Here is a 22,097-nt window from a genome sequence, read left to right on the forward strand (position 1 = left end):
CCGTGTCACTACTTACCATGATTATGCTTTCACTTACTTTCTTGAACATATGGAAAACAGTTATAACTTTTAGTGTCCTTATCACTAATTGTGTTACCTGAGTCATTTCTGGGTCTGTTTCCATTAGTTGCTTTTCCTCCTCAACATGGGTCATATTTTTCTGCTTCTTTGAATGTCTGGCAATTTCTTATTAGATGCCAGAGATTATAAATTTTTTTGTTGAGTGCTAGATATTTCTGATTTCTATAAATATTCTTTATTCTGAAATGGAATTTTGTTCCTTTGAAATAGTTTCTTTTTCGAGGTTTGCTTTTGTACTTTCTTGAGCAGGACCAGAACAACTATTAGTTTAAAGGTAATTTTTCCCCAGTACTGAGTACTCTGCCTAATGCCTGATGTATTACCAGGGCTTTCCACTGTGTTTGTTGGAATACAAACTATTCCCTGCCCTGTGTGACCTCTGGGGATTGTTCTCCCTCCTCCTTTCCAGTGATTGTTTTCCTTGCCTTAGGTATTTTTTGCCCACAGATGTGCTGATGAGCACTCAGGTGAGGACCAGAGGGGAACCTTCTGCAGCTTTCATGATTCCCTTCTTTCTGTGAAACTCTCTCCTCTTCATGCTCTGCTATGCAATTCCAGCTGCCTTGACCTCCTGTGATTCTCAACTTTGTCTTCACAACTCAGGGATGCTACTAGGTTCCACCTGGGTCACCTCCTACCCCACACAGCATGTGGCATGACAACTCTCCGGCCATAAGCTGAGAAAATTGTAAGGGTCATCTCATTTGTTTCTCTTCTCTCAAATATAATCGTATTGCACTATTACCCAATTTCTAAAAACTCTTGTTTCACACATTCTGTCCAGTTTGTAAGTTGCTTGAGGTAGGAGAGTATATTCAGTCCCTGTTAGTCCATCATGTCCACTACTGGTTTTTCAGCTGAGATAAAAATTTCTATCAGTCTTCCACCCACCTTAATTATATTTTTAGAAGTTTTGGCCGTTGAGATTTATTCCCAAGTGAGGCTAATGGAGACACTATATATTATCCCAGCTTTGTTTTTATGAATTGGATAGGCAGAAAGAATAAGAATAAAGAATTCCAGTGTAGCTGGAGGATTTGGTTCATGAGTAAAGCTTAAAAAACCAAATATGCTGGGCTTTTCTAAATTCGGTATTCCCAAACCATATTGCCTGGAGGGGATAATTGACCATAAGAACTTTCAGATTGTCCTCATCAAAGGGAGATAGCAAACCTGTTGAGATTAGTCACTAAGGAAAAAGTTAAGCAGAATAATTGAATATATAAATATTCATGATGACTTATTCAAGGGGGGAAATATTGCTTCTAACATTACAGAATTTTGTAATTGAAGAAGTTGTCAAAACTTAGGGGCAAAACTTACTTTAAAACTTTAGGAAATCAAACAAAGCCTCAAATTATGAAATGATGATGAGCATTCATTACAAATAAACCAAGTTTAATAGCAGCTTTGCTGCCTATTATTTATGACCTTGGACAAAGAACTTGATCTTTCTAAGCTTTGTTCTTAAATCAGGATAATTTTCCATATGTTTTAAAGATTACCTGATACTATGCATTTTAATCACTTAGCACAGTTCTTGGCACTTCCTGTGTGCTCAAAAATATTTATGCTCTTCTCTTTTGAATTAGCCTTTTAGAGTTTCCCTTAGGAGCCTTCTCCATCCTTTTTAATTTGAATTCCTTTGTCACTAATTGTCAACCTGACAAAACCTGTCTCAATCATGGTAAACTCAACTCTCCCTCCCAAATAAAATCTTCCTCATTCTATGCCTCCTAACTATTTTTCTCAAACCTCAACTCTCCTTATTTCCTTATCCCAGTATTGGATCCCAGAGCTAGTATCCTCAAAGTCAAGCTCTGTTCTTTCCTTTGTCTTACTTACTTTGTGTAACTTAGTCACTCTCATTTTTCTACTGATTGTATTTCTGAAGGGATGTTTGAGTAGTTTACCCTCTCGACACTACAGCTGTCTCAAATGTCCTTACACTTTCTTATACAAATGATTCCTGTTTGCTCTCAATGATTGCATCTACACTGTCTCTATTTCCTTTGCCGTGTGCTCTACAATGCTTCTAGAGTTGTTTTTCCAAGAGTCAGAGCTAATATTTAATCTTTCTTATTTAAAGTGTTTTTTGGTATGCATTGAGGATGAAGTTCACACTTCTGAGGATGATCTGCAGAGCCCTCCACGAAGAAGTAGGAAGCTAACTCTCCATCCTTCATCTCTTCTGTGCTTTCCTGTCTTTGTACCTTATACTCAATCCCTCTGAACCACTGTTTTTTTCCTTAAATAATATGCACTTTCAAATCGTCCTACTTTTGATTATTCTTGTCTATCATTTTCTTTTTTCTTTCTTTTTCTTTTCCTTCTGCCACCTTCAGTGCCCCTTCTTGCTAGCAAATTCTTCCCAATACTGTATGGAAGTAAATTCTTTTAATGCTTTATTTAAATGAGTATGTGAGTATAGTTAAATGAGTATGGTTTCTCTCTGAGAGAATTTTGGGTCAAATTTTTAGTTAAGAGATGACTGAAAAATATTTATCACCTTTTAAGTGTTCAAGGCTTTTAAGGAATTGAAACATCTCAGAATACAGTAAAAGGATTGAATTCTAATAAGTCTTATGCTAAACAGTTCTCTAATCTTACTGTTTTGTAGCTATTTAGTTCATTCAGTATGATCACAGTTGAGACATTTCTTCTTCTGCTTTTTGAGATACCCCTTCTCCTATTCTAAATCTTTCCAGGTTTGTGGGTTTTTATTGATTTATCCATCCCACAATGCCACTATTCATCCATCCATACCAACATCTGTTCTAACCTTCCTACTTCCTTCCCTCCTTCCAAACTTTTATTGAGATTTTAGTTGATGCCAGGTTTCACTAGCTACTATTAAGAAAGAAATAGTCATGAGCCACAACCGTGAATGAGCTTCTCACATCATTGTAATTAGATTAGAAAATATAATTCAGACCTGAGAATGTTTCATGATGTTTTATTTCTCCTTTTCTCTTTTTCTCTCTCTTTTTTTATCTGTGGCAGATTTTCCTTTTCCGTAATGTTTTTTTTATGCCTTTTTCTGTTCCTGTCCCATATATTTATGGGTTCTCCTGGATATGTTAGTGTTTTAGTTGTCCAGAGATATTTATCAAATTCTTTTTATGCACCAGGTATGGTTCTGGGCACTTGCTGTTGGGCAGTGAACAAGATGAGGTCTCTGCCCTCATGAACTTTCCATTCTAGTGGGGGAGACAAACAATAAACCTATGAAGAAACAGCTATTTCTTACACAATAAATTTTATGAAGTAAACAAAACAGTATTAGGGTGCAAAGGTGTATGTTGCTACTTTAACTAAGGTGATTGGATAAGCTTTTCTGTATAGGTGACATATAACGGAGGCCTAAATAAAGAAAAGGAGGTAGCCCAGTAAAGAACTGTGGGAAGAACATTGTGGGCAACAAGAACAAGAAGCTCAGAGACCCTGATTCAGGGGCAAGCATGTCATGTTTAAAGGAAAGAAAAAAGGCTGGTGTGTCTAGAGTATAATGTGAGCAAGCACAGTGGCTGAACATGTAATTTCTAGCTCTTGCTACGGAGGCTGGTATTGTATTAGTTTCCTAGGTTGCCGTAACAAATGACCACAAACTGGATGGCTTGTAACAACAGAAATTTATTTCATAGTTCTGGAGGCTAGAAGTCCAACATCAAGGTGTCTGTAGGGCTGTACTCTCTCTGAAGACTTTAGGGAAGAATCCTTCCTTTTCTAGCTTCTGGTGGGTCCTTGTAATCCTCAGTGTTCTTGGCTTATAGATGCATCCTTCCAATCTCTGCTTCAGTTTTGACATGGCCTTATACTCTATCTGTAGTTCTGTGTGTCCCTTCCTTGTCTTATACGAACAACAGTCATTGGATTTAGGGCCCACCCTAATCCCATATGACTTCAACTTAATTATGCCTGCAAAGACCCTATATCCAAATAAGGTCACTATATTAGGGTTCTCCAGAGACACAACCAAACAACAGAACAGAACCAATAGAAAGAGACTTATTGTAAATAATTGGCTCACACAGTTATGGAGGCTGACAAATCCCAAGGTCTACACTTGGCAAGCCAGAGGAGACCCAAGAGAACCGATAGTGTAGTTCCATTCTGAAGACTGGCAGGTTTGACACCCAGGAAGAACCTTTGTTTCCATCGAGTCTGAAGGCAGGAAAAAAATTGATGTCCTGGCTCAAAGGCAGGCAGGAGACATTTCCTCTTATCTGAGAATCTGCCTTTTGTTCTATTCATGCCTTCAACCAATTAGCTGAGATCTACTCACATTAGGGAGGGAAATCTGCTTTATTCAGTCCATTGATTTAAATGTTAAACTCATCTAAAAACACCCTTACAGAAATACCCAGAATAATGTTCGACAAATACATGGGCACTTCATGGCCCAGTCAAGTTGACATACAAAATTAACCATTGCAGTCACATTCTGAGGTTCCAGGTGAACATGAATATTGGGAGGACATTGTTCAACCCACTGTAAATTATTATTAAAAAGCCACTGGAAGGTATTAAAAGAATTGGAGTTATAATTTTTACTTTATTTTATTTTATTTTATTTTATTTTATTTTATTTTTGAGACAGAGTCTCACTCTGTTGCCTGGGCTAGAGTGCTGTGGCATCAGCCTAGCTCACAGCAACCTCAAACTCCTGGGTTCAAGCAATCCTTCTGCCTCAGCCTCCCGAGTAGCTGGGACTACAGGTATGCGCCACCATGCCCGGCTAATTTTTTCTATGCTGGGACTACAGGTATGCGCCACCATGCCCGGCTAATTTTTTTTTCTACGTATTTTTAGTTGTCCAGCTAATTTCTTTGTATTTTTAGTAGAGACGGGATCTCGCTCTTGCTCAGGCTGGTCTCAAACTTCTGAGCTCAAACGATCCACCCACATTGGCCTCCTGGTGGCGTTAGCCACCAGGCCCGGCCATAATTTTTACTTTAAAATATTTAGTTTGCCTTTTACATGAAGAACCTCAGATGAAGGCGAGAGCAAGAGTAAAATCAGGAGAAGCCAGGAGGCTGTTGGGTATAGATGAGTGCTGGTGACAACTTGAGCATAACAGAGGGTTGGCTGATGTTGGAAGTGACTGAGCATTTCCACACCTGATGTTTTTATCAAGTTGTTGCTCCATTTTTCTTGATCTTTTTCCATTAACTACAAACTTGTTTCCCCATTCAAATATATTTTGTGTCTCTTTGTCAGCTATAACTAATCTTATCTCCAAGGTATGTTTTTTTGGTTTAAGATTTCAGATTCTTTTCATTGTTATTGTTTTTTTAAAACACTACAGGGAAATCTGTGGATGAGCTTGTTTTGCTACCTTTGCAAGAACCTTATTTCTTCATATGATTCCCCCTTCCCTTTTACTCCCAAGAGAGAAAATCATAACATGGAGGTGGGTAGTCAAGAATGTCATCCACAATTGGTGATTTGGAAAAATTTTAATATACTTAATTTAAATTAACCCTGAAGTCAGAACACACATCCTCACCAAGGGGCAGAGTATACATTCGTATTCAGAAAGCTGTAATGTAGCCATGGCCTCCCTGTGTGGATCTGTAATGAATGGAGCATATCTATTTTAGATGGATAATCAATTTTGAAATCCCTCGTAGGTAAGCGGTTAAAACAGAAATGTTAGCTTCATGTGTTTAATGAGTAGCTTCAATGATAGCTTAGTGACAGAGATGGCAAGAAAGGCAGGTGGAAGGCAGTGAGAAAGAGGAGAATGAGTGTTTAATGAATATGTACTTGTAGACTTGAATGTCAGCAGCAACATTCTCCCTCCTGGAAAATGTCTTTCAACCATGCATCCCATTACTGTTCCTGTAGCCCATGGTAGCATAGAGATTGAAGCAGAGTGTGTTTCTAAGAAAGCTCTTCTTTACAACATAATGAGATCAAAGTGGGTGATTTGCAGAGATTGCTGGAGCAGTGGTCAAATCTGGCGGCGGAGGGGGGCGTCCTGCAGAATGAAAAGACCATGTTAAATAGGAGATGACTTATAATGAGCCCAGAAATTGCATCTTAGATAGCCAGCTGGCTGGCATTTCCTCATATTCCTGTCTTCTCATGCAAACCACTAAAAATGTTCTCCTACCCTAATTTCTCAACCTCTTAATACTTCTCATTTCTATCTAATGCATTGAAAATATGAATGAATTAGCAACTCTACCACTTGAAGAAAAAAGAATTAAGCCCTTTTCATGATTCCATGGAAGTATTTGCCTATTTTGACACCAAGGGAACTTTTTATTCTTCCTTTTAAAAAAATCTGAATTTTTCAAGTCCCAGTTTGACTCACAGCTGTTTCTAGCTCTATATAGTTTGGACAGAGTTTAACCGAGGTCTCCAAGCAAGAAAAACTGAGCGCTTCTTTTCATTAGAGATTGAGGAAATACAAAAAGTTAAGATCAACTTGATCACTGAAGAAGAGTTCCGTTAAGCTGTTTGACATTTTAGGGCATCGTCACCTGTCTACTTTCCTAGGCCTTTACCTCTTGGTGACTGTGTCTTTTATAAAATGAGAAAGCAATCCTTAAATACACACCTATGAATGAATAACTTACTTAAACAATATAAAAGCTGTTTCTAATCATTTGTTCTATTTTCTTAGCATAATCTGGTTCGAAGGTGTTCATGTAATTTCTGACTTGGAAAATTATTCAAGTTATCAGATATTTGCATCTATATTTAAATATGGACTTAGATTAGACACATATGAGAGAGACTCTTTCCTGGGCCTTTTGGGTAGCAATATCTCAGGGATACTTTTCAGGAGCAGCAACCAAATTCTGATTGCTGCTAGTAACATCTGTTACCTTTATGATGGTGGGTGTCCTGTTGGTGACCAGAGGTTGTATCCCACTGAAACAAGGCCATAGTCAAAATCTTGGATTATAGGACCAGACAAGGAGAAACCTCTTTATATATTTGAACCTCTTCTGTTCAAATTCTCCAGCTTTGATTGAAGGGAGCTGGCAAGTAGTCAAGAAAAATGTGGTAGAGATGGAGTAAGAGGGAAGCAAACGTTAATGCCATGGGCATTTGGCAAAGTAGATTAGAAGAGGGTTTTTCTGTACAGTTTTTTGCCAGGTCTAGAAATTATAACTTAATGCTACACATCTTTTTCTCTTGAAAGAAAAAAAACAAAACGGTGAATACTGTGGGTTGGCAAATGTGAATAGTTTCTGACCTGAGATTCTGTCTGCTTTCTAGCAAATGCTGAAACAAATTCCAGTAGACCTTTAACGTATATGAGGATCCAGTGTCTGTGTTCCCTCATGTGTCTGTGTTTGTGTGTGCTCGTGTGTGTGTTTGGGGGGGGTGGTTATAAGGCAGGGTGCTTAAATGCTTTGTTGCATTATGTTAATTCCTCGGCAGTACAATCAAATTCATGTCGTAATTAAAGCTGTCAGTTGGAAGGCAAGCCAATCGCCACAAAAACACAGCATAACAAATGAAGTGAGATGATTCTGCGTGTAGCTATACAATGCTTCGCCAGGCATGAAATTAAATAAGTAATTTGATGTTGACATCAGAAATTGAAATGATACCCACTGTTCCCTCATTCAGTCAGACCTGCATAAACAATAGCCAGAACAAAAATGCACAACAAAGCCCTCTTCTCCACCCAGCTCCCTGAGTAATGTACAATATATATGCAAAATGAGCATAACAGAGCTTTCTGAGACCTGAAGGATGTAATTTCGTTTGGTATACAATAAGATGATATGTATGTGGGGGATGAGGAAGTAGGTTTGGAAGTGTACTTCTCCTTCTGGGATAAAATACATTTGTAGAAAGGGGGAGGGGAATGAAATAAACAAATCCCTTGGTCTCTCTGAGTAATTCATCCTAAAATGAGTTTACTTCCCAGGGACATGAGTCCAGGCTGATAGAGACTAACATGGCTTTTGCCTTGTGCTCCATGGAGGGCTGTGATGCTATCAGATGGCCAATCACTGGTATGAGAAGCTATCTCCGTAACTACTGTGGATCTCCCTCTGTACCATTTATGGGATTAAGAGTGCAGCAGGATTTTTAAAAACCGAGTCCAGTGTGTTCACACATCTATGGTGCCTTAGACCTCTGAGCTTATCTGAAACACTAAGATGAAGAAGTTCTGCTTGGGGAACTTGTTTGATATAGCTATGTAACAGTTACAGCACCATATTTCCTTCTCAAAGAGTTTAGAGTCAAGAAGAATCACATCTACTGTATATTTGGAAATGTCAAATTATCCTGAGCCTTTTTCTCCTTATATAATTCATTTACTCATTTATTTATACATTAATTCAACAGAGACTTATTAAATGCACCCTGTGCACAAGGCATTGTGCTAAACTCCAAGGAATCAATGATGCATAAACCAGATTATCCATACTACCTGTAGTTTCCAGAGTGTGGAGCAGACATATGGACGGAAGAGCTAGAAGTGAATAGAGTAACTATTTGCATCAGGACAGTGGTCAGTGTGCTCCAGGGAAGGAGTAACAACCAACCCAAGCTCATCAGGGAAAAGGCTTGGCTGGTGCCAGGATGCTGAGCTGAGACTTGCATACTGACTCAACATTAGCTTTATCTTCATTTCAAGCTTATTTGGATCCTCTCTTAATCGCAAAGAGGATGCTAAAAATTAAAGAATTCATAAGGAGAGGTTTTAGGGGGAAAAAGGAAACAAACAAACAAAAAGAATCTCAGGCAATTGTAAAACACATGTTCTCTTTTTGGCTTCTCTTCCCAAATAAGTGATGTCCTACATTCCTTTCAGAAATACTGTTTTTAAGTTCCCTGTGTGTCAGAACTATGGCAGCCTAAATTAATAACTCTTGTGACTAAACCCTTCAGAAAAATGGTGCTTTTCATTGCTTCCCTTTGCTCACATATTCTTTGCATTTTAGTCTACTAATTACGTTTACAAAATGTCTCATTTTTTAAAAACTCTGTGTGTGTATTAACTGGTGCCTTTGGGGAATAAACTGGCAAGTAGGTCATACACTGGAAAAGTCATCCAAACCCACTGGGCTTTTTATTTTCAAGTTAGTCTGGGCTTTTTCCTCTTGCCTGCCCCTTTGTGGCCACAAAACGGAGTAGCTTGAGACCAGGGCATTGAATGTCAGCAAGTCAGGGAGGCAAGCTGATGTGTGTCTGTTTAGTCTCAGCACGGGGCGAAATGCCATCATTAATTCATTACCCAGCTGCCTGTCAAATAAATTGGCAATTACGTCCACCGCAGAAGCTTGGAATTCAGTAAATAGCACGTTAGCATCTCTGAGTTGTTGAGAGATGTAAAGGGGTAAATTAAGCAACACAATGTTTGTATCAGTAGCAGATGACAAGGGGCAGTATACATTGGTGATGTGATGTAGTGATGAAAAGCCTGCAAAGGGCTGGTAATGAGCTCTGCGGATTGGAACGTGTTAAAAACCATTGCTGATTTTCCACTTTGTCTTTATGCTTTATTGCAGAGTTCAGCTCCTTCCAGCTTGGGAACAGGCTACTTCGTAAGTCTCTCAATTTCCACATACGTGCCTTGCACTGGCATTGATTTACTTCTATAATGAATGCTCATTGGGTGTGAAAAAAATCTAAGAAATTCCCTCTCAGTCCTAAAGAGCGGATTGATTTCCATCCTTTATTAAGAATTGTTTTATTTTTAAAAGTTGTAAACTGCGGAGCCCTAGGTATCATAGGCCAGTCGGAGATGTTTACCTGTTTCCCAGCACCCATGACATTTGCTCCTTACCTGGCAGTATAAGGAAATAGGGAAACCTGGTTGGTTTCTGCCACTTTCTCTACATACTGCTTTTCTAGTGAGAAGTATCATGGTGGAGGATGGAATTCAGATTATGCATTGATATTTATTAACTTTCAAGATTTCTTGAAGAACTTCCCTACGTATACAATGAATTGCCTTTTTTTTTTTTTTTTGAATGAGAGATAGTCTTATAATGGATGTTTTCCCTCACAGTCTGGGTAGGTGGCCTTTAGGTTTTTTTTTTTTTTTTTTTTTTTTGAGACAAAGTCTTACTATGTTGCCTGGGCTAGAGTGCCGTGGCGTCATCTTAGCTCACAGCAACCTCAACTTCCTGGGCTCAAGCGATCCTCCTGCCTCAGCCTCCCGAGTAGCTGGGACTACAGGCATGCCTCACCATGCCCGGCTAGTTTTTTCTATATATTTTTAGTTGTCCAATTAATTTCTTTCTATTTTTAGTGGAGATGGGGTCTCGCTCTTACTCAGGCTGGTTTCGAACTCCTGAGCTCAAACAATCCGCCCACCTCGGCCTCCCAGAGAGCTAGGATTACAGGTCTGAGCCACCGCGCCTGGCCTAGGTTTTCTTTTAACAACAATTGAACTCTTCATTTTAAAAGCAAATATCAGTGTATTATTTTATTTCTGGACCTTATTCTCTGTTCTTTGGGAGAGGTAGGGCTGGGGGTGACACACTTTGGGGATTATCATAATATTGTGATAATCATGAATTTCAAATTCATTTATAGACAGATCGTCACTGCATTATATTCATAGCAAATTACCCTTTTTGGATTTAATAATCCTTTTCAGATAAAAATGAAAAAGAATTACATATAAGCATTATTTACACAATAGGATAACATGCCAATGTAGAAGTTTATTGTGATATTTAAAGGAACTTGATTTGTGTTTTGAGTGATGAATACTGATACTGTAATGCTTGCCTCCTTAGCATTTTCTGAGAAAATATTGAAATCATGAAAATAAAGTAGAAAATAATTACTGATTGTTTAATTGCTTCTAAACTTTTTCCCCTCAATATGCTAATTCCTCTGATTTTCACCTGCCCTCATATTTCTCTCCATACATTGATATTAAATGTATGAAAACCAGCATCAGTTCATTTCCAAGCTTGGCAGAAGTGGCATTTTCTAGATGTTGATTTTTTTTTTTTGTCTTAAATCTATAGTATTAGGAGAAAAAGAATAAAGGTTATTTGGTACCTGCTTAGTACAGTTAGCACACTTATCCTTGCTTCTACTTATTGTGGGTGAATATTCATGCTGATAGAAACAAACAGGATACATTCAATATCCTGCTTTAGCAGTCGAAATAACAGACGTAGTCCCATCTGCCATCTTTTCACACCAGGCTGGATGTGGGTTGAAATGCTGGAAGTAAAATCTGGAGACTACCGATGTCTATTCCCTATCCAAAAGCTAAATTCTCCCTCTTTGCTTTCTTCAGCAAAAACAAAGCTAAAGCCACTACCTTGGCCTTTGATCACTTTTAGACTTAACATTTTACTATTTTTTTATTGTCAGTATGATCACTCTGAAAGTAGAAAGTCATTTCTAGAAACACTGAGATTTTCATTGTTTTTGTCACTTTTTTTCCTCTCTAGTTCCAAGAATTTTTTTTATTCTCTAGTAATACATTCTTATAAGTAAAAAGTCTTGAATCTAAAATACTTTTACACAACACTGGATGAGCACAAAAGTTTTTCCTTATTTTCGTAAAATTGCTCATAGACTGACTTTGTTTATATAAAAATCTGTCATGTTATTAGCTTACACGGAAAAGATATGTACCAGATGTATGTTCAGCTCTCAACTATGACAAAAATTTCCTACTTAGAATGTGTTTCCAATAATGTGATTGTTACGTTATCAAAGTACAAAATCCATTGATATTGTTGCCAAGTCTTCATCAAAAGTATCTTCTATTTCAACTTTCATTCCAACAATATCACATGTAATACTTAATTTCAGGTACTAACTTCAACATTGGTGAGTTTCACACTTTTCAGTGGAAATAATATGTTCACAACTTATATTAGTTCTTTGCCAACATATTGTTTGTGCTCTGCTTTGTGATCTGTGATGTCATAACAGATTTTACTTATGTCTGTAAAGAAGGCTAAGTGTCAGGTAAGTGGAAGGGTGACTTTTTGACTCTATCCTTAATCCTCTTCAGCATCTCTTCGGAATGTGGACAGAGGCAAATCACCTGCAAAGTCAACGACCTATTAATGCAATTGAACTGTAATGTCAATTCTGGTATAAGAAAACTGAAGGCACTCACCTGTTAGGTTTAACAACCTGGAACTGTTTTCCTGAACACTTTCCCTTGCCCCAACATTACTTTAACTTCAAAATCTTCCTTAATTTAGATTTATACTCCTAAAGCTTTTAGTGAACTAAGGTAAAATGCTGTTCATTTTGTATGCTAATAAAATAGACACAGCCCGAGTATATGCATGTGCATGTGCACGTGCATGTATATGTGCATACACACACACACACGCACAAATATACATACTTAGCCACAGCCAGTATTTTTACTTTCTTTCATGTCTTTTAATTCATCAGTAGTGATATGTTAAAGGGTGTAAAGAAGAAGCCTTTGTTTTTGATCTGATTGTATTTGTTTGTATCTCCTTGGTTTTGTGTTCCAAAGATATCTGCCCAAGTCTGTCACTTTTCCAGTCCGTTTAAAAGCAAAAGATTTGAAAAATGAGAACAGCAGCTAAAATCAGTATTTACATAAGCATATTGCAAAGAATTCTTAAAGTAGACAAAATAAAGAAGGATTGGAACAAACTCTCCACATTTTTGGGAGGTTTTGAGTGATGTGGGTGTTATACACACAGAAAGACACATATATATATTCATTACATACTCATGCCCAGCTCATATTCTAAATATAAATGAAAGTATAGACTAGTTGGAATTGATTTGCTTTTTTTTTTTTTGGCAAGAGAAGTAAAACTTGTTGGAGTGTATGTAGGATTTTCTTTCTTTCTTTTTTTTTTTAACATCAATTCAGTGAACACATTTTTTCAATTTAAATGTTTTAGGTTATATTCTCTTCTTAAACATGCCTTTGAAGTTTCATTATGCATAGCGTATAATTAAAAACTCAGAAGCAGAATCATCTTAAAGACTAGTTATGTGAACTTGGGCAAGTTATTTGCTATCTCTGAGTCTGTCTCCTCATCAGTACCTATTACAGTTGTGAATTTTAAGTGAGGTAAGATATTTAATGCACATAGAACAGTACTCTATAATATCAAATAATAACTTTTTCCTTCTATTGTTCACATTATAGTGTGTAATGGAATATGCTTGGTCTCATTAAGTGGCTATGCAATGTTGTACTAATAAAAATTAATGATACAAAATTAGATTTTGTAATTTGTACCTGTAAAATAGGAGTATATTATTCTTACTATATTCTTCTTGTAGCTTTCTCAGGAGCCTAGGATTTTGTTTTTGTTAAGCTATATACTAATTCACTTTGTGAACATAAAACAAATACGGTATTCATCCTCTGTGATCCTATATGAATGTGATGATGTTGGAATGAACTATTCTATAGGTTGTTCACATATTATAGTTGTTCCCTTTAATTTTTCTGTTAAAGTTACTTGTGTATTTTCTCCCTCAGAGGAATGTGTAGCACTTGAGGCTTTTAAAGACTGCTTAACAGTTCTTAGGATTGGGTTGGGAGGTTAAAGAAGACCTGTTTAATATATTCAAGTTTTATGAGCTTGTATCACGTTTGTTCCCCTCTGACACCAGAAGGAAAAGTGGATGCCCTAGCATACATGAATGAAATAACTGAAGGAAGTAGAATGAAAAGACCAGTGAAAACATCTCATGGTGGCCCGTGGTCTGATGTGTCATTACAGGAAGGATCTGAACTCACTCTTTACAAGCGCTTGACTCCATATGGAATTGGGAGCTACCATTGGGGTGACTTACCAGCCAGGCTGAACTTGATCCCAGTCTGAGGGAAGTAAAGCCTTGCTTTATCTAGGTGACATGTCCTGCTGCCTTCTCTAGATAATTTTCAGCCGCCTTCGAGGTTTAAATCTAAGTGTCTTAGGACCGTAGCCTCAAATAGCTTGGATCCTGCTTTTTGTAAACTCTAGTAATTTCTCTTAAGGGTTCTCAGCTAATAATTTTCATCCTCCTCAACTGGATTGCATGTAGTAACTGACACTTTAAATTATCAAGGAAACCAGACCACTTATACCTAGTGATTAAAACTAACACATTATGTAATAAAGGAGAATTGTGTAGTGGTACACAACTTAAAATAGGATTTGTGTAATTTGTTTTCTTGTGCATTTGAGTTACTTAAGTTGTGTTGATAGTGCTGGTAATGGACAGTAGGTGCAAAATTGTGACCTATGGCTTTCCCTCCAGAACTATAAAGAACATAAAGGGAATATTCTTTTCCCCTTTCTAAGTTTTTAACCATAAACCCTTGAAATATCTCCTGTTTTCTTTTGCTATAATTTGTATAACTTCCAAAACTGATTTGTGGTATTTTATTTAATCACGGTTGCTTCTTGTTATTAGGTACATTTTGTTAGTGAGAGAAAAATGAGTGTCTTTAAAAAGATTTTTTTTTTTTAAGACAGTTGTTTTAAAAAACTGGGCTTTTCTTTAAACAGACCCTTCTGACTTTTTGTCTTTTAATAAATATTAGGCACCTTCTGTGTCAGGCACTTTGAAGGTGATGGGTTATAGAAGTAAAAAGCCATGACCTTCCTCCTCTCTCAAGGAATTTACACTAAACTGAACTTCTTCCCTTTCTTTCTGATGCCTTTAAATTTTTCTAATACATGTTATGTATGTGTATATTCATGGAGAGTGAATGCTGTTATTTAAATATTCAAATTAATAATTTCGATCGGTTTGTAAGAAAACTGATACTGTCAGAGAAGATGAAAAGTTAGTTGCCAAATTTCAATAAAAATTTGTATAATTTCGTAATGAGGTTGGAAAGTGAGTTTTTTAATTTAATAATCCCAGTCTCTGATGCCCTTCTACCACTTTAACTTGTGTATCTTTATGATAGATTTCTCTTTCAAGATTTTCTGATTGTATTATAAGTATATATAATAGCTTGTTTGTTTAAATAGGGATCCTGTAAGCTGATTTTTACATCTAGCAGTGGCTGGATTGGATTGGATTGGATTCAGGTTTGTTTTTTGGCAAGAATGCTTCATAGACAATATTGTGTGCTTCAATTAGGAGTCACATGATATTTAGGTCTTTGTTTTTACTGATTGATTAGACCCTGGGTTCATTTGGGAGCTGCAAAATTCCATCCTTCTATAAAGAGAAACATCTATGTCACAGGTATTTGGTTACCTTGAGGTATAGTTGACACAGTGAATTTAAATAAGAGGGTTTCAGCTCTCCAGAGAACCTAACATTATTTATAAGATTTCTATGGGTTTTAGTTTCAGAAGTGCAAATACATCAACCCGGCCTTGATTGTACCCCATTCAAAGCAGAAGAAATACTCTTCTTCCCTGTAGGCCAGTACTTATTGGTGATGCTATGAGAGGATTTTGTAATTCAGGTGTTCATTTATCACCTGTTAAAAGTACTTATATTTAAGATAAATAACACTAAGAATTTTTAATACTTCCCCTCAAATAAGACTGTAACATTTGTATTTGTTAGTAACTAACTCTAGGTAAATGAATTATTGGCCATTATTTATTTATTGATAAGTGTCTGCATTGTGATAGACTCCTTCACATGGCACAGATAAATTCTCTAATTTCAAGGACCTTATGCTGAAAAATCATTGTATTTTCCATTTCCAGTTTTTACTCTTTTTGTCATGTTTTTGATCTGTTAACGTTCTTATTTGGGGCATAGGATCAGTGAGCCAGGAACAGACATACCCTGATTAAATGAACATTGTAAGTTAAATTCTGATGAGCATTTTAATCATTCGTAGAATCTCTGCAATGGGATGACTTTTCTAGTTAAGTTAAATTCTGGTGAGCATTTTAATCATTCGTAGAATCTCTGCAATGAGATGACTTTTCTAGCCCACCCTGTAGGTACTGTCTTCTGCCTCCATACCATCTTCAGCTTCGATGTTCTCATTCAGTACAAGAAACTGTGAGAAATTCGATGAAGGATAAGCAAACCAGAAAGGATCATTTGGTGTTTCCAATTGGAACCAATAATCTTAATATTTTTTATCTCAACATAAGGTGAAGGAAGAGGATATTTTTGAACATTTGTTGTCTACAGAAATCTTTGTTGTTGCTGTTACAAACTCAAGTTAAGAAGAGATGAAAACTTAGGTGCTTATGATTGATGTGGGGAAATAGCCCCCAGCCTGGGCCTCTCTGTCCTCCCCTCTGCCATCTCTAGCCCCTCAGATTTGGAGGAAAAAAAACCATTTTAGTGAAAAAAGATGTAATGAGCCACTGGACAAAAGAATTGCTAAAGGACCTTCAGTTCTAATATTTCAGAATCCATGATCCTAGCTACTATACCAGTGAAAGAAGTCTAAATTACAATTGAGTGTCTTTCTTTGAATTAATGTATTTTAAAAATAATTAGTAATAATGCAATTATTAATAATGTTTTAAATTTGCGGCATTCAATTAGGGTTAGTACATAGAGATATTGAAGCGGTTGGCTTATCCTGTTCTATAGCTAGTCTATCCTCTGGGTCATAGAGATGATGCACTATAGGCTTTACAGTATAGTGTCTTGACAATCCCAGAGCGAGTAGACAGGCAACTGCCATGGAATCCTGAAAATAATTTTATTTTAATTTTCATGTTTTTTCTGACACTGGCTTTAAGGAAGATTGTCTTATCCTTGTTGGAGATTTCCAAATTACAGAAATGTTGCTTTACTTGATATGAGCTATGTAAAATGAGCCCATGGGCAATGTCAAACCTGGAGATTGACTCTGACTACCCACACAGCCTTTATTTTGATGGATTTAACTGGCCTAGAGTTTTATTGACTATCAATCAGAATCTTTCAGATCACAGGACTCATTCCTTTGCTTAACTACTTTAAAAAATATATTTTTCCTGAAATTGTAAATTAGGTGCCTCCTAATCCATTGCATAAGAAACTTATAGCTTGATGAAACACCAAGAGTATAATTTGAAAAGAGGTTAAAAAACACAACTGGGGCTTGTTAAAGAGGAAAAGTGCTATTTTAACTCCAAGTGTCACATTTTCCTATAGTCAGCTCTAGCAGTAAACAAGAGTTATTGGAGGCTTAGATAGTTTGAGACACTTCACTTATCTCCTAGTACTTGACTTCAGAAGCCAAACATTTAAAATGCATTTTGCTTGTGTAAAAATGTTTATCCATTTAAAATACAATGTCGTTTTAACAAAAGCACCCTGGTGACAAGTTGTTTAGATATAGCACAGTTAATAAACTGTCAGGTCCTATACACATATACTTGAAAAGACCAGCACAGTTACCCAAGGATTGGCATTATAAATCACTGTTAATGAACCTTAATTTGCTTAGCAGGCTAATGAATGACCTCCAATTTTCCTTTAGTAATTAGCTTCACTAATAGTCAGGTTGAAGGGATTTTCCTTGTATTATACTTAATATTTGATCTGAAATTTCTGGCGTCTAGTTTGCAGGATGAAGAAAACAAACAAAAAACATTTCGGGCTCCATTGACAACTCCCTGGTAATAAATTCAGATGCAGGGATGGTGGCTGTTTTCAAGTAGAAGCATCACCAAAGGTGATGACTTTCTATTAGAGCCTATAAACTGTAATATAATAGCAGATTTGGAAAGGAGTGGTGAAGCCAGATAATTGTAGTGTATCCTGTTTAAATGTACTGTGTGTATTAAAAATGCAGAAAGGCATAACAGCTGTGGTTCCTAGTATACTCCTAATATTTCATATGTTCTTCACATCTATCATAAAATCTTGCCCAGATCAACAAATGACAACTTACATGTATAGCTGGATTGCCTTAGAAGGAAATTGGAGAGGATCTGAATCATTAGGTAGTGTTACAGAGATCCACCAAGAGCTCATCTGAGCCCATGATGATATTTCTTTTACTACTTCCAGGAGTTCTCCCTTTCCATTTTTCACCCCTAAAGAGAACATTCACCTTTTACCTTTTGCGAGAGGATTCTATCAATAACTTCTCTTTTCCTACTTTTGTGGGGGGAATAGGCCCGACTTGGCCAAGAGAAAGTAGAGTTGTATTCTGTGCAGAGAAAGTCATGGGAAATTAGCATCTCAACTCCAAACCCAAAGAAGACAAATTTTGTTCCTTTAGAATTTTTTAAAATAACTTTTCAGTATAACTAGCTCCGTGATATGAATACCTGGTTTCTCTTGGAGAAGTATTAATACTAGAACATTCTGAGAAGCAAAGGAAGCTAGTGCATCCAACATGTTCTTTTAATCAGATATTAAACAGCTAAGCATCATGACCAAATGGAAGCCTTAAGCTGCATTTGTGCATAATATAGGCATAATATAGTCACAAATTATTTTCATCTATTTGTTGCTAAATTGCCAGCTTTACTAATTTGGTAATTGAAATAGACCTACTGTTTTGGTTTTACATAGGCTTAGAGTTACTGAAGCTCTGAGTCAGAAAGGACTTCAAAAATCACCTTGTCCAGCCAGCAATCTAAAATATAATTCAGAAAGATAAATATTATTAACGTAGGCTGACAATTAGGACTGTGACCTCTCTCATCCTGGATACTATCTTTCAGTTAACATAGTTGAAAATTACATCAATTTTTCTGCTATGCCACACTGTTTTCTTCTCTTGATGACAGTGACTGTTAACTGTCATATGTGATGCTATAAAGTCTTTTTCCCCTAAAAATTCAATCGGATTTTCAGTCTTAAGAATAGGACCTCTTGTTAAAAACGAAATCTCTTTTGAAGTTCATTATAGTACACTTAGTATATTTGGTTTATTATTCAAAATTACTTACTAATAGATTCTGTGATCTAATATATTACTGTCCTTCTTAGTCCACACTGCGTGGTGAAAATCAACCAGTGCTATGTCTTCCTGATAGTAGAATTTCAGTGCTGAATTTGTAATGCCTCATCTCTATGGTGTTTGATAGATGATGGCTGGCTATTACAAATTTTGTGTGTTTATTTCCATTGGTTATTTTTATCTAGAGCTCTAACAGAAATCAGATATTTTTCCTCTGTTTTGTTTATTCATAGATATATTTGGAAAGGGCTTTGAGACAATCTGTGGATATATTTAACATATTATACCTTTTTTCTTTGTAGTCATCCTATCCAATTGTTTGAAAAAATTACTAGACATTCTCTATGGAGAAGTGTGGAAACCATTGTTCTGATACACAATGATAAAATAATTGACCATTAAAATATACTTACCTTAGATTTAGTTGTGATGTGGACATATTATGGTAAGTCTCTTTGGATTATTCTAATATATTTGAATAAAAAGTATTATGTAAAATAGATAAAAGACACTTATAAATGTAGTTTCTATGCATTTGATATAGTATTTATGTCTAAACAGATATTCTTTAATAATTAACAAAAAGAGGTAAATGAAAAACTTGCTATTATTTATAGTAGGTCTGTGTTATATACAGTAGTGTCCTAAATGTAAAATTCTTAAATTGTGACATATATTTAAATTTGAATACATAAGGGATAAGTTCATTTTTGAAATTATTGTAAATTCTGTATTGGTAGGGCCATGAGATTTTTGAAGTTTTGGTCATACTCATTTTTGTGCATTGACCATCATCACATTCTCTTCATATTTCAGATGAAAGGTTGGATCAGGATTCTTTTTGAAGGGATCTTTCAATATCAGCACATCTGTGGATATGTTGTTAAACACTGTTGTACCACTAATTAAGGGACTATATGTTTAGGGATGGTTTGTACAAGTTAAGGTGCCACTTACTCCCTGCCTAGGCACTGTTTTAGTGAAATTGCTTCAGTCTAAAGTCACTTGAGTTCTTTATCTCAGAATGTTAGCAAACAAGAATAGAACCAATGCAAAATCATCTATTTATGTAAATCTTATAAAAGTTTGATCTTTAAGCTTTTATAACTAAAAGTATCTCTCAGTCTTCCTTAACTGGGAGAGTGGTTAGAGTTGGTGGATTTCCCTAACTCTCATGTCTTAACAGCCTAAGGTAGGTCTCAGTGGTTGATTGCTGAAGTTTTGTGATACTTTTTCAGTGTTCAGAGTCTAAGATTTTAGAACTCTCAGAGAAACAGAAATCTTGCTTTTTTTTCCTGCTGTGATGTATACATTGTGTTATTTTGTACTGGATATGATTTTCTTGGTTAACTTTTTGAGCTTCATTGACCATAATTTTACTGATTTTAATTAGCATGGACCTTTATAATTATTTTTACTCTTGTATATTTTTTATGACATATTCTTCATTACATTAAGTCATTTTAATTTTTCTGTCATTCGGCAATGTGCTCATTCTTGGTTCATTCCTTATTTTGAAGCAATGGAATTACTTATGTATTTTTATTTTTAGTTTTCTGCCATTTTCTGTTTTCCAACCCCCAACCCCATTTGGTCCTATAACATGATAACATTGCAAATGTGAGCCTGAATAATAAAAGATTGTTTCATTGATTGCTAAACATATAGTTCTTTAAAAGTCATTTCAGGTAATCGTGATACTAATTAGTTTGATTAGAAGCATTTAAGCTGTCATATATAAAGCCTTTCATTTCCTAGGGTTTCAGTTTCAAATCATGAAAACTGAGTGCTCTCTACTTCTCTCTGTACACAGTGTATCGTTAAGGTTTTGAAAGAAAGCTATGCCTGTTACAAAGATCACTCACAATTTCAGAGCCTAGATAAAGCCAGTGTGCAATTTTGGAGCAGTGACACAATTTTACTAAAACATTTTAAAACGTGCATGTGTACATATGTGTAGGTAGGTGACTGTCAAAACCATCTCTTTATTATTTTTGGATATAGTACACATCCACAAATCATTAAAACTTGGTTATCTAAGCATCTTTTGGTGACTGATAGTTCGTGAAAGTGGAAGACTTTTACAGAAGTAAAAGGTTCTAATGCCATACCCTCAAAATAAGGAAATAGTCCAAGGTGTTTGTAAACACAGTAATAAAATCCTACTATAGTAAATATTTGTTTAGTTATTGAGGTTGTTCAAAGATTGTTTTCAGAAAAAGAATAAGAACTGGGCACAGTGGGACACACCTGTAGTCCCAGCTGCTTAGAAGGCTGAGGCAGGCATATGCTTAAGCCCAGGAGTTCAGGGCTGTAGTGTGTGATGATCGTGCCTGTGAATAGCCACTGCACTCCAGCCTGGGCAATATAGTGAAACTCCCATCTCTTGGGGGGAAAAAAAAAAGCTAAAATCATTACTCTCATACATTATAAAATTTATATGTTTAAAAAATTATAACCAGTTCAAAGGAAAATGAAAAGCCACAGTTACAGGTTAGGAATATTGAAATGAATGTGCAAATAGCGGCAGAACTGGCTTCAAAGGAAGTCAGTTGAGCCTCTCCCTGACAGGACAGAAGTCAAAGCATGGTTATAGACAGTATTTATTTTTGCATTACTGTCAGTTACCTACAACTTCCAGAGTTGTAAAATAGCTTCTATGGAATCAGAAAATGGTAATGCTGACGAGTGTGCTACCGACAGTGCATAGTATTCCCTTGAAGCACAAATATATTCCTGTACGATGAAAAATAGTCTCAAAGAAAAGTTTGTTTTCATTCAATTTGGCCTGATTATTTACATGGGTATACCAAGAGTGTTAATTTAATATATAAGCCTTTTAAAGTTTGTTGAATATTTTTACAAGGAATCTCATATTGTACTTTTAAAAATCTTTGTTATTTGCTGTCCTGAGACTGAAAAGCCAAGCCTAAGAAACTCTCTTCCTCCTCGAATACCTATAAATTTGGGTGAATTTCTTTCTTCTTGAGGTTCCCAAAATATCCCAAGCTTGATAGGAAGTGATCTTCCTTCCTGTCTGTGCAGATTGCTTTGGCTATACGAGGTCTTTTATAGTTCCATACCAAGCATAGAATTATTTTTTCCAGATCTGTGAAGAATGATAATGAGATTTTGATAGGGATTGCATTAATTCTGTAGATCACTTTAGGTAGTATGGACATTTTAACGATATTGATTCTACCAATCCATGAGCAAGGTAGGTTTTTCC

The 22,097-nt window shown here is 36.1% G+C and overlaps 1 protein-coding gene across 2 annotated transcripts in view; it reads left to right on the top strand.

Annotated features, from left to right (window-relative positions):
- The window catches only part of AUTS2 (autism susceptibility candidate 2), a 1,232,042-nt gene that overhangs the window by 591,520 nt on the left and 618,425 nt on the right, over nt 1-22,097 (top strand). For both annotated transcript variants that reach the window (XM_012640369.1, XM_012640368.1), the window contains exon 4: nt 9,570-9,605. In XM_012640369.1, the coding sequence (XP_012495823.1) occupies nt 9,570-9,605 (36 nt within the window). The remainder of the gene's footprint in view (nt 1-9,569; nt 9,606-22,097) is intronic.

This window comes from Propithecus coquereli, unplaced genomic scaffold (assembly GCF_000956105.1).
Source record: "Propithecus coquereli isolate 6110/MARCELLA unplaced genomic scaffold, Pcoq_1.0 Scaffold150, whole genome shotgun sequence".
NCBI classification, from domain to species: domain Eukaryota; kingdom Metazoa; phylum Chordata; class Mammalia; order Primates; family Indriidae; genus Propithecus; species Propithecus coquereli.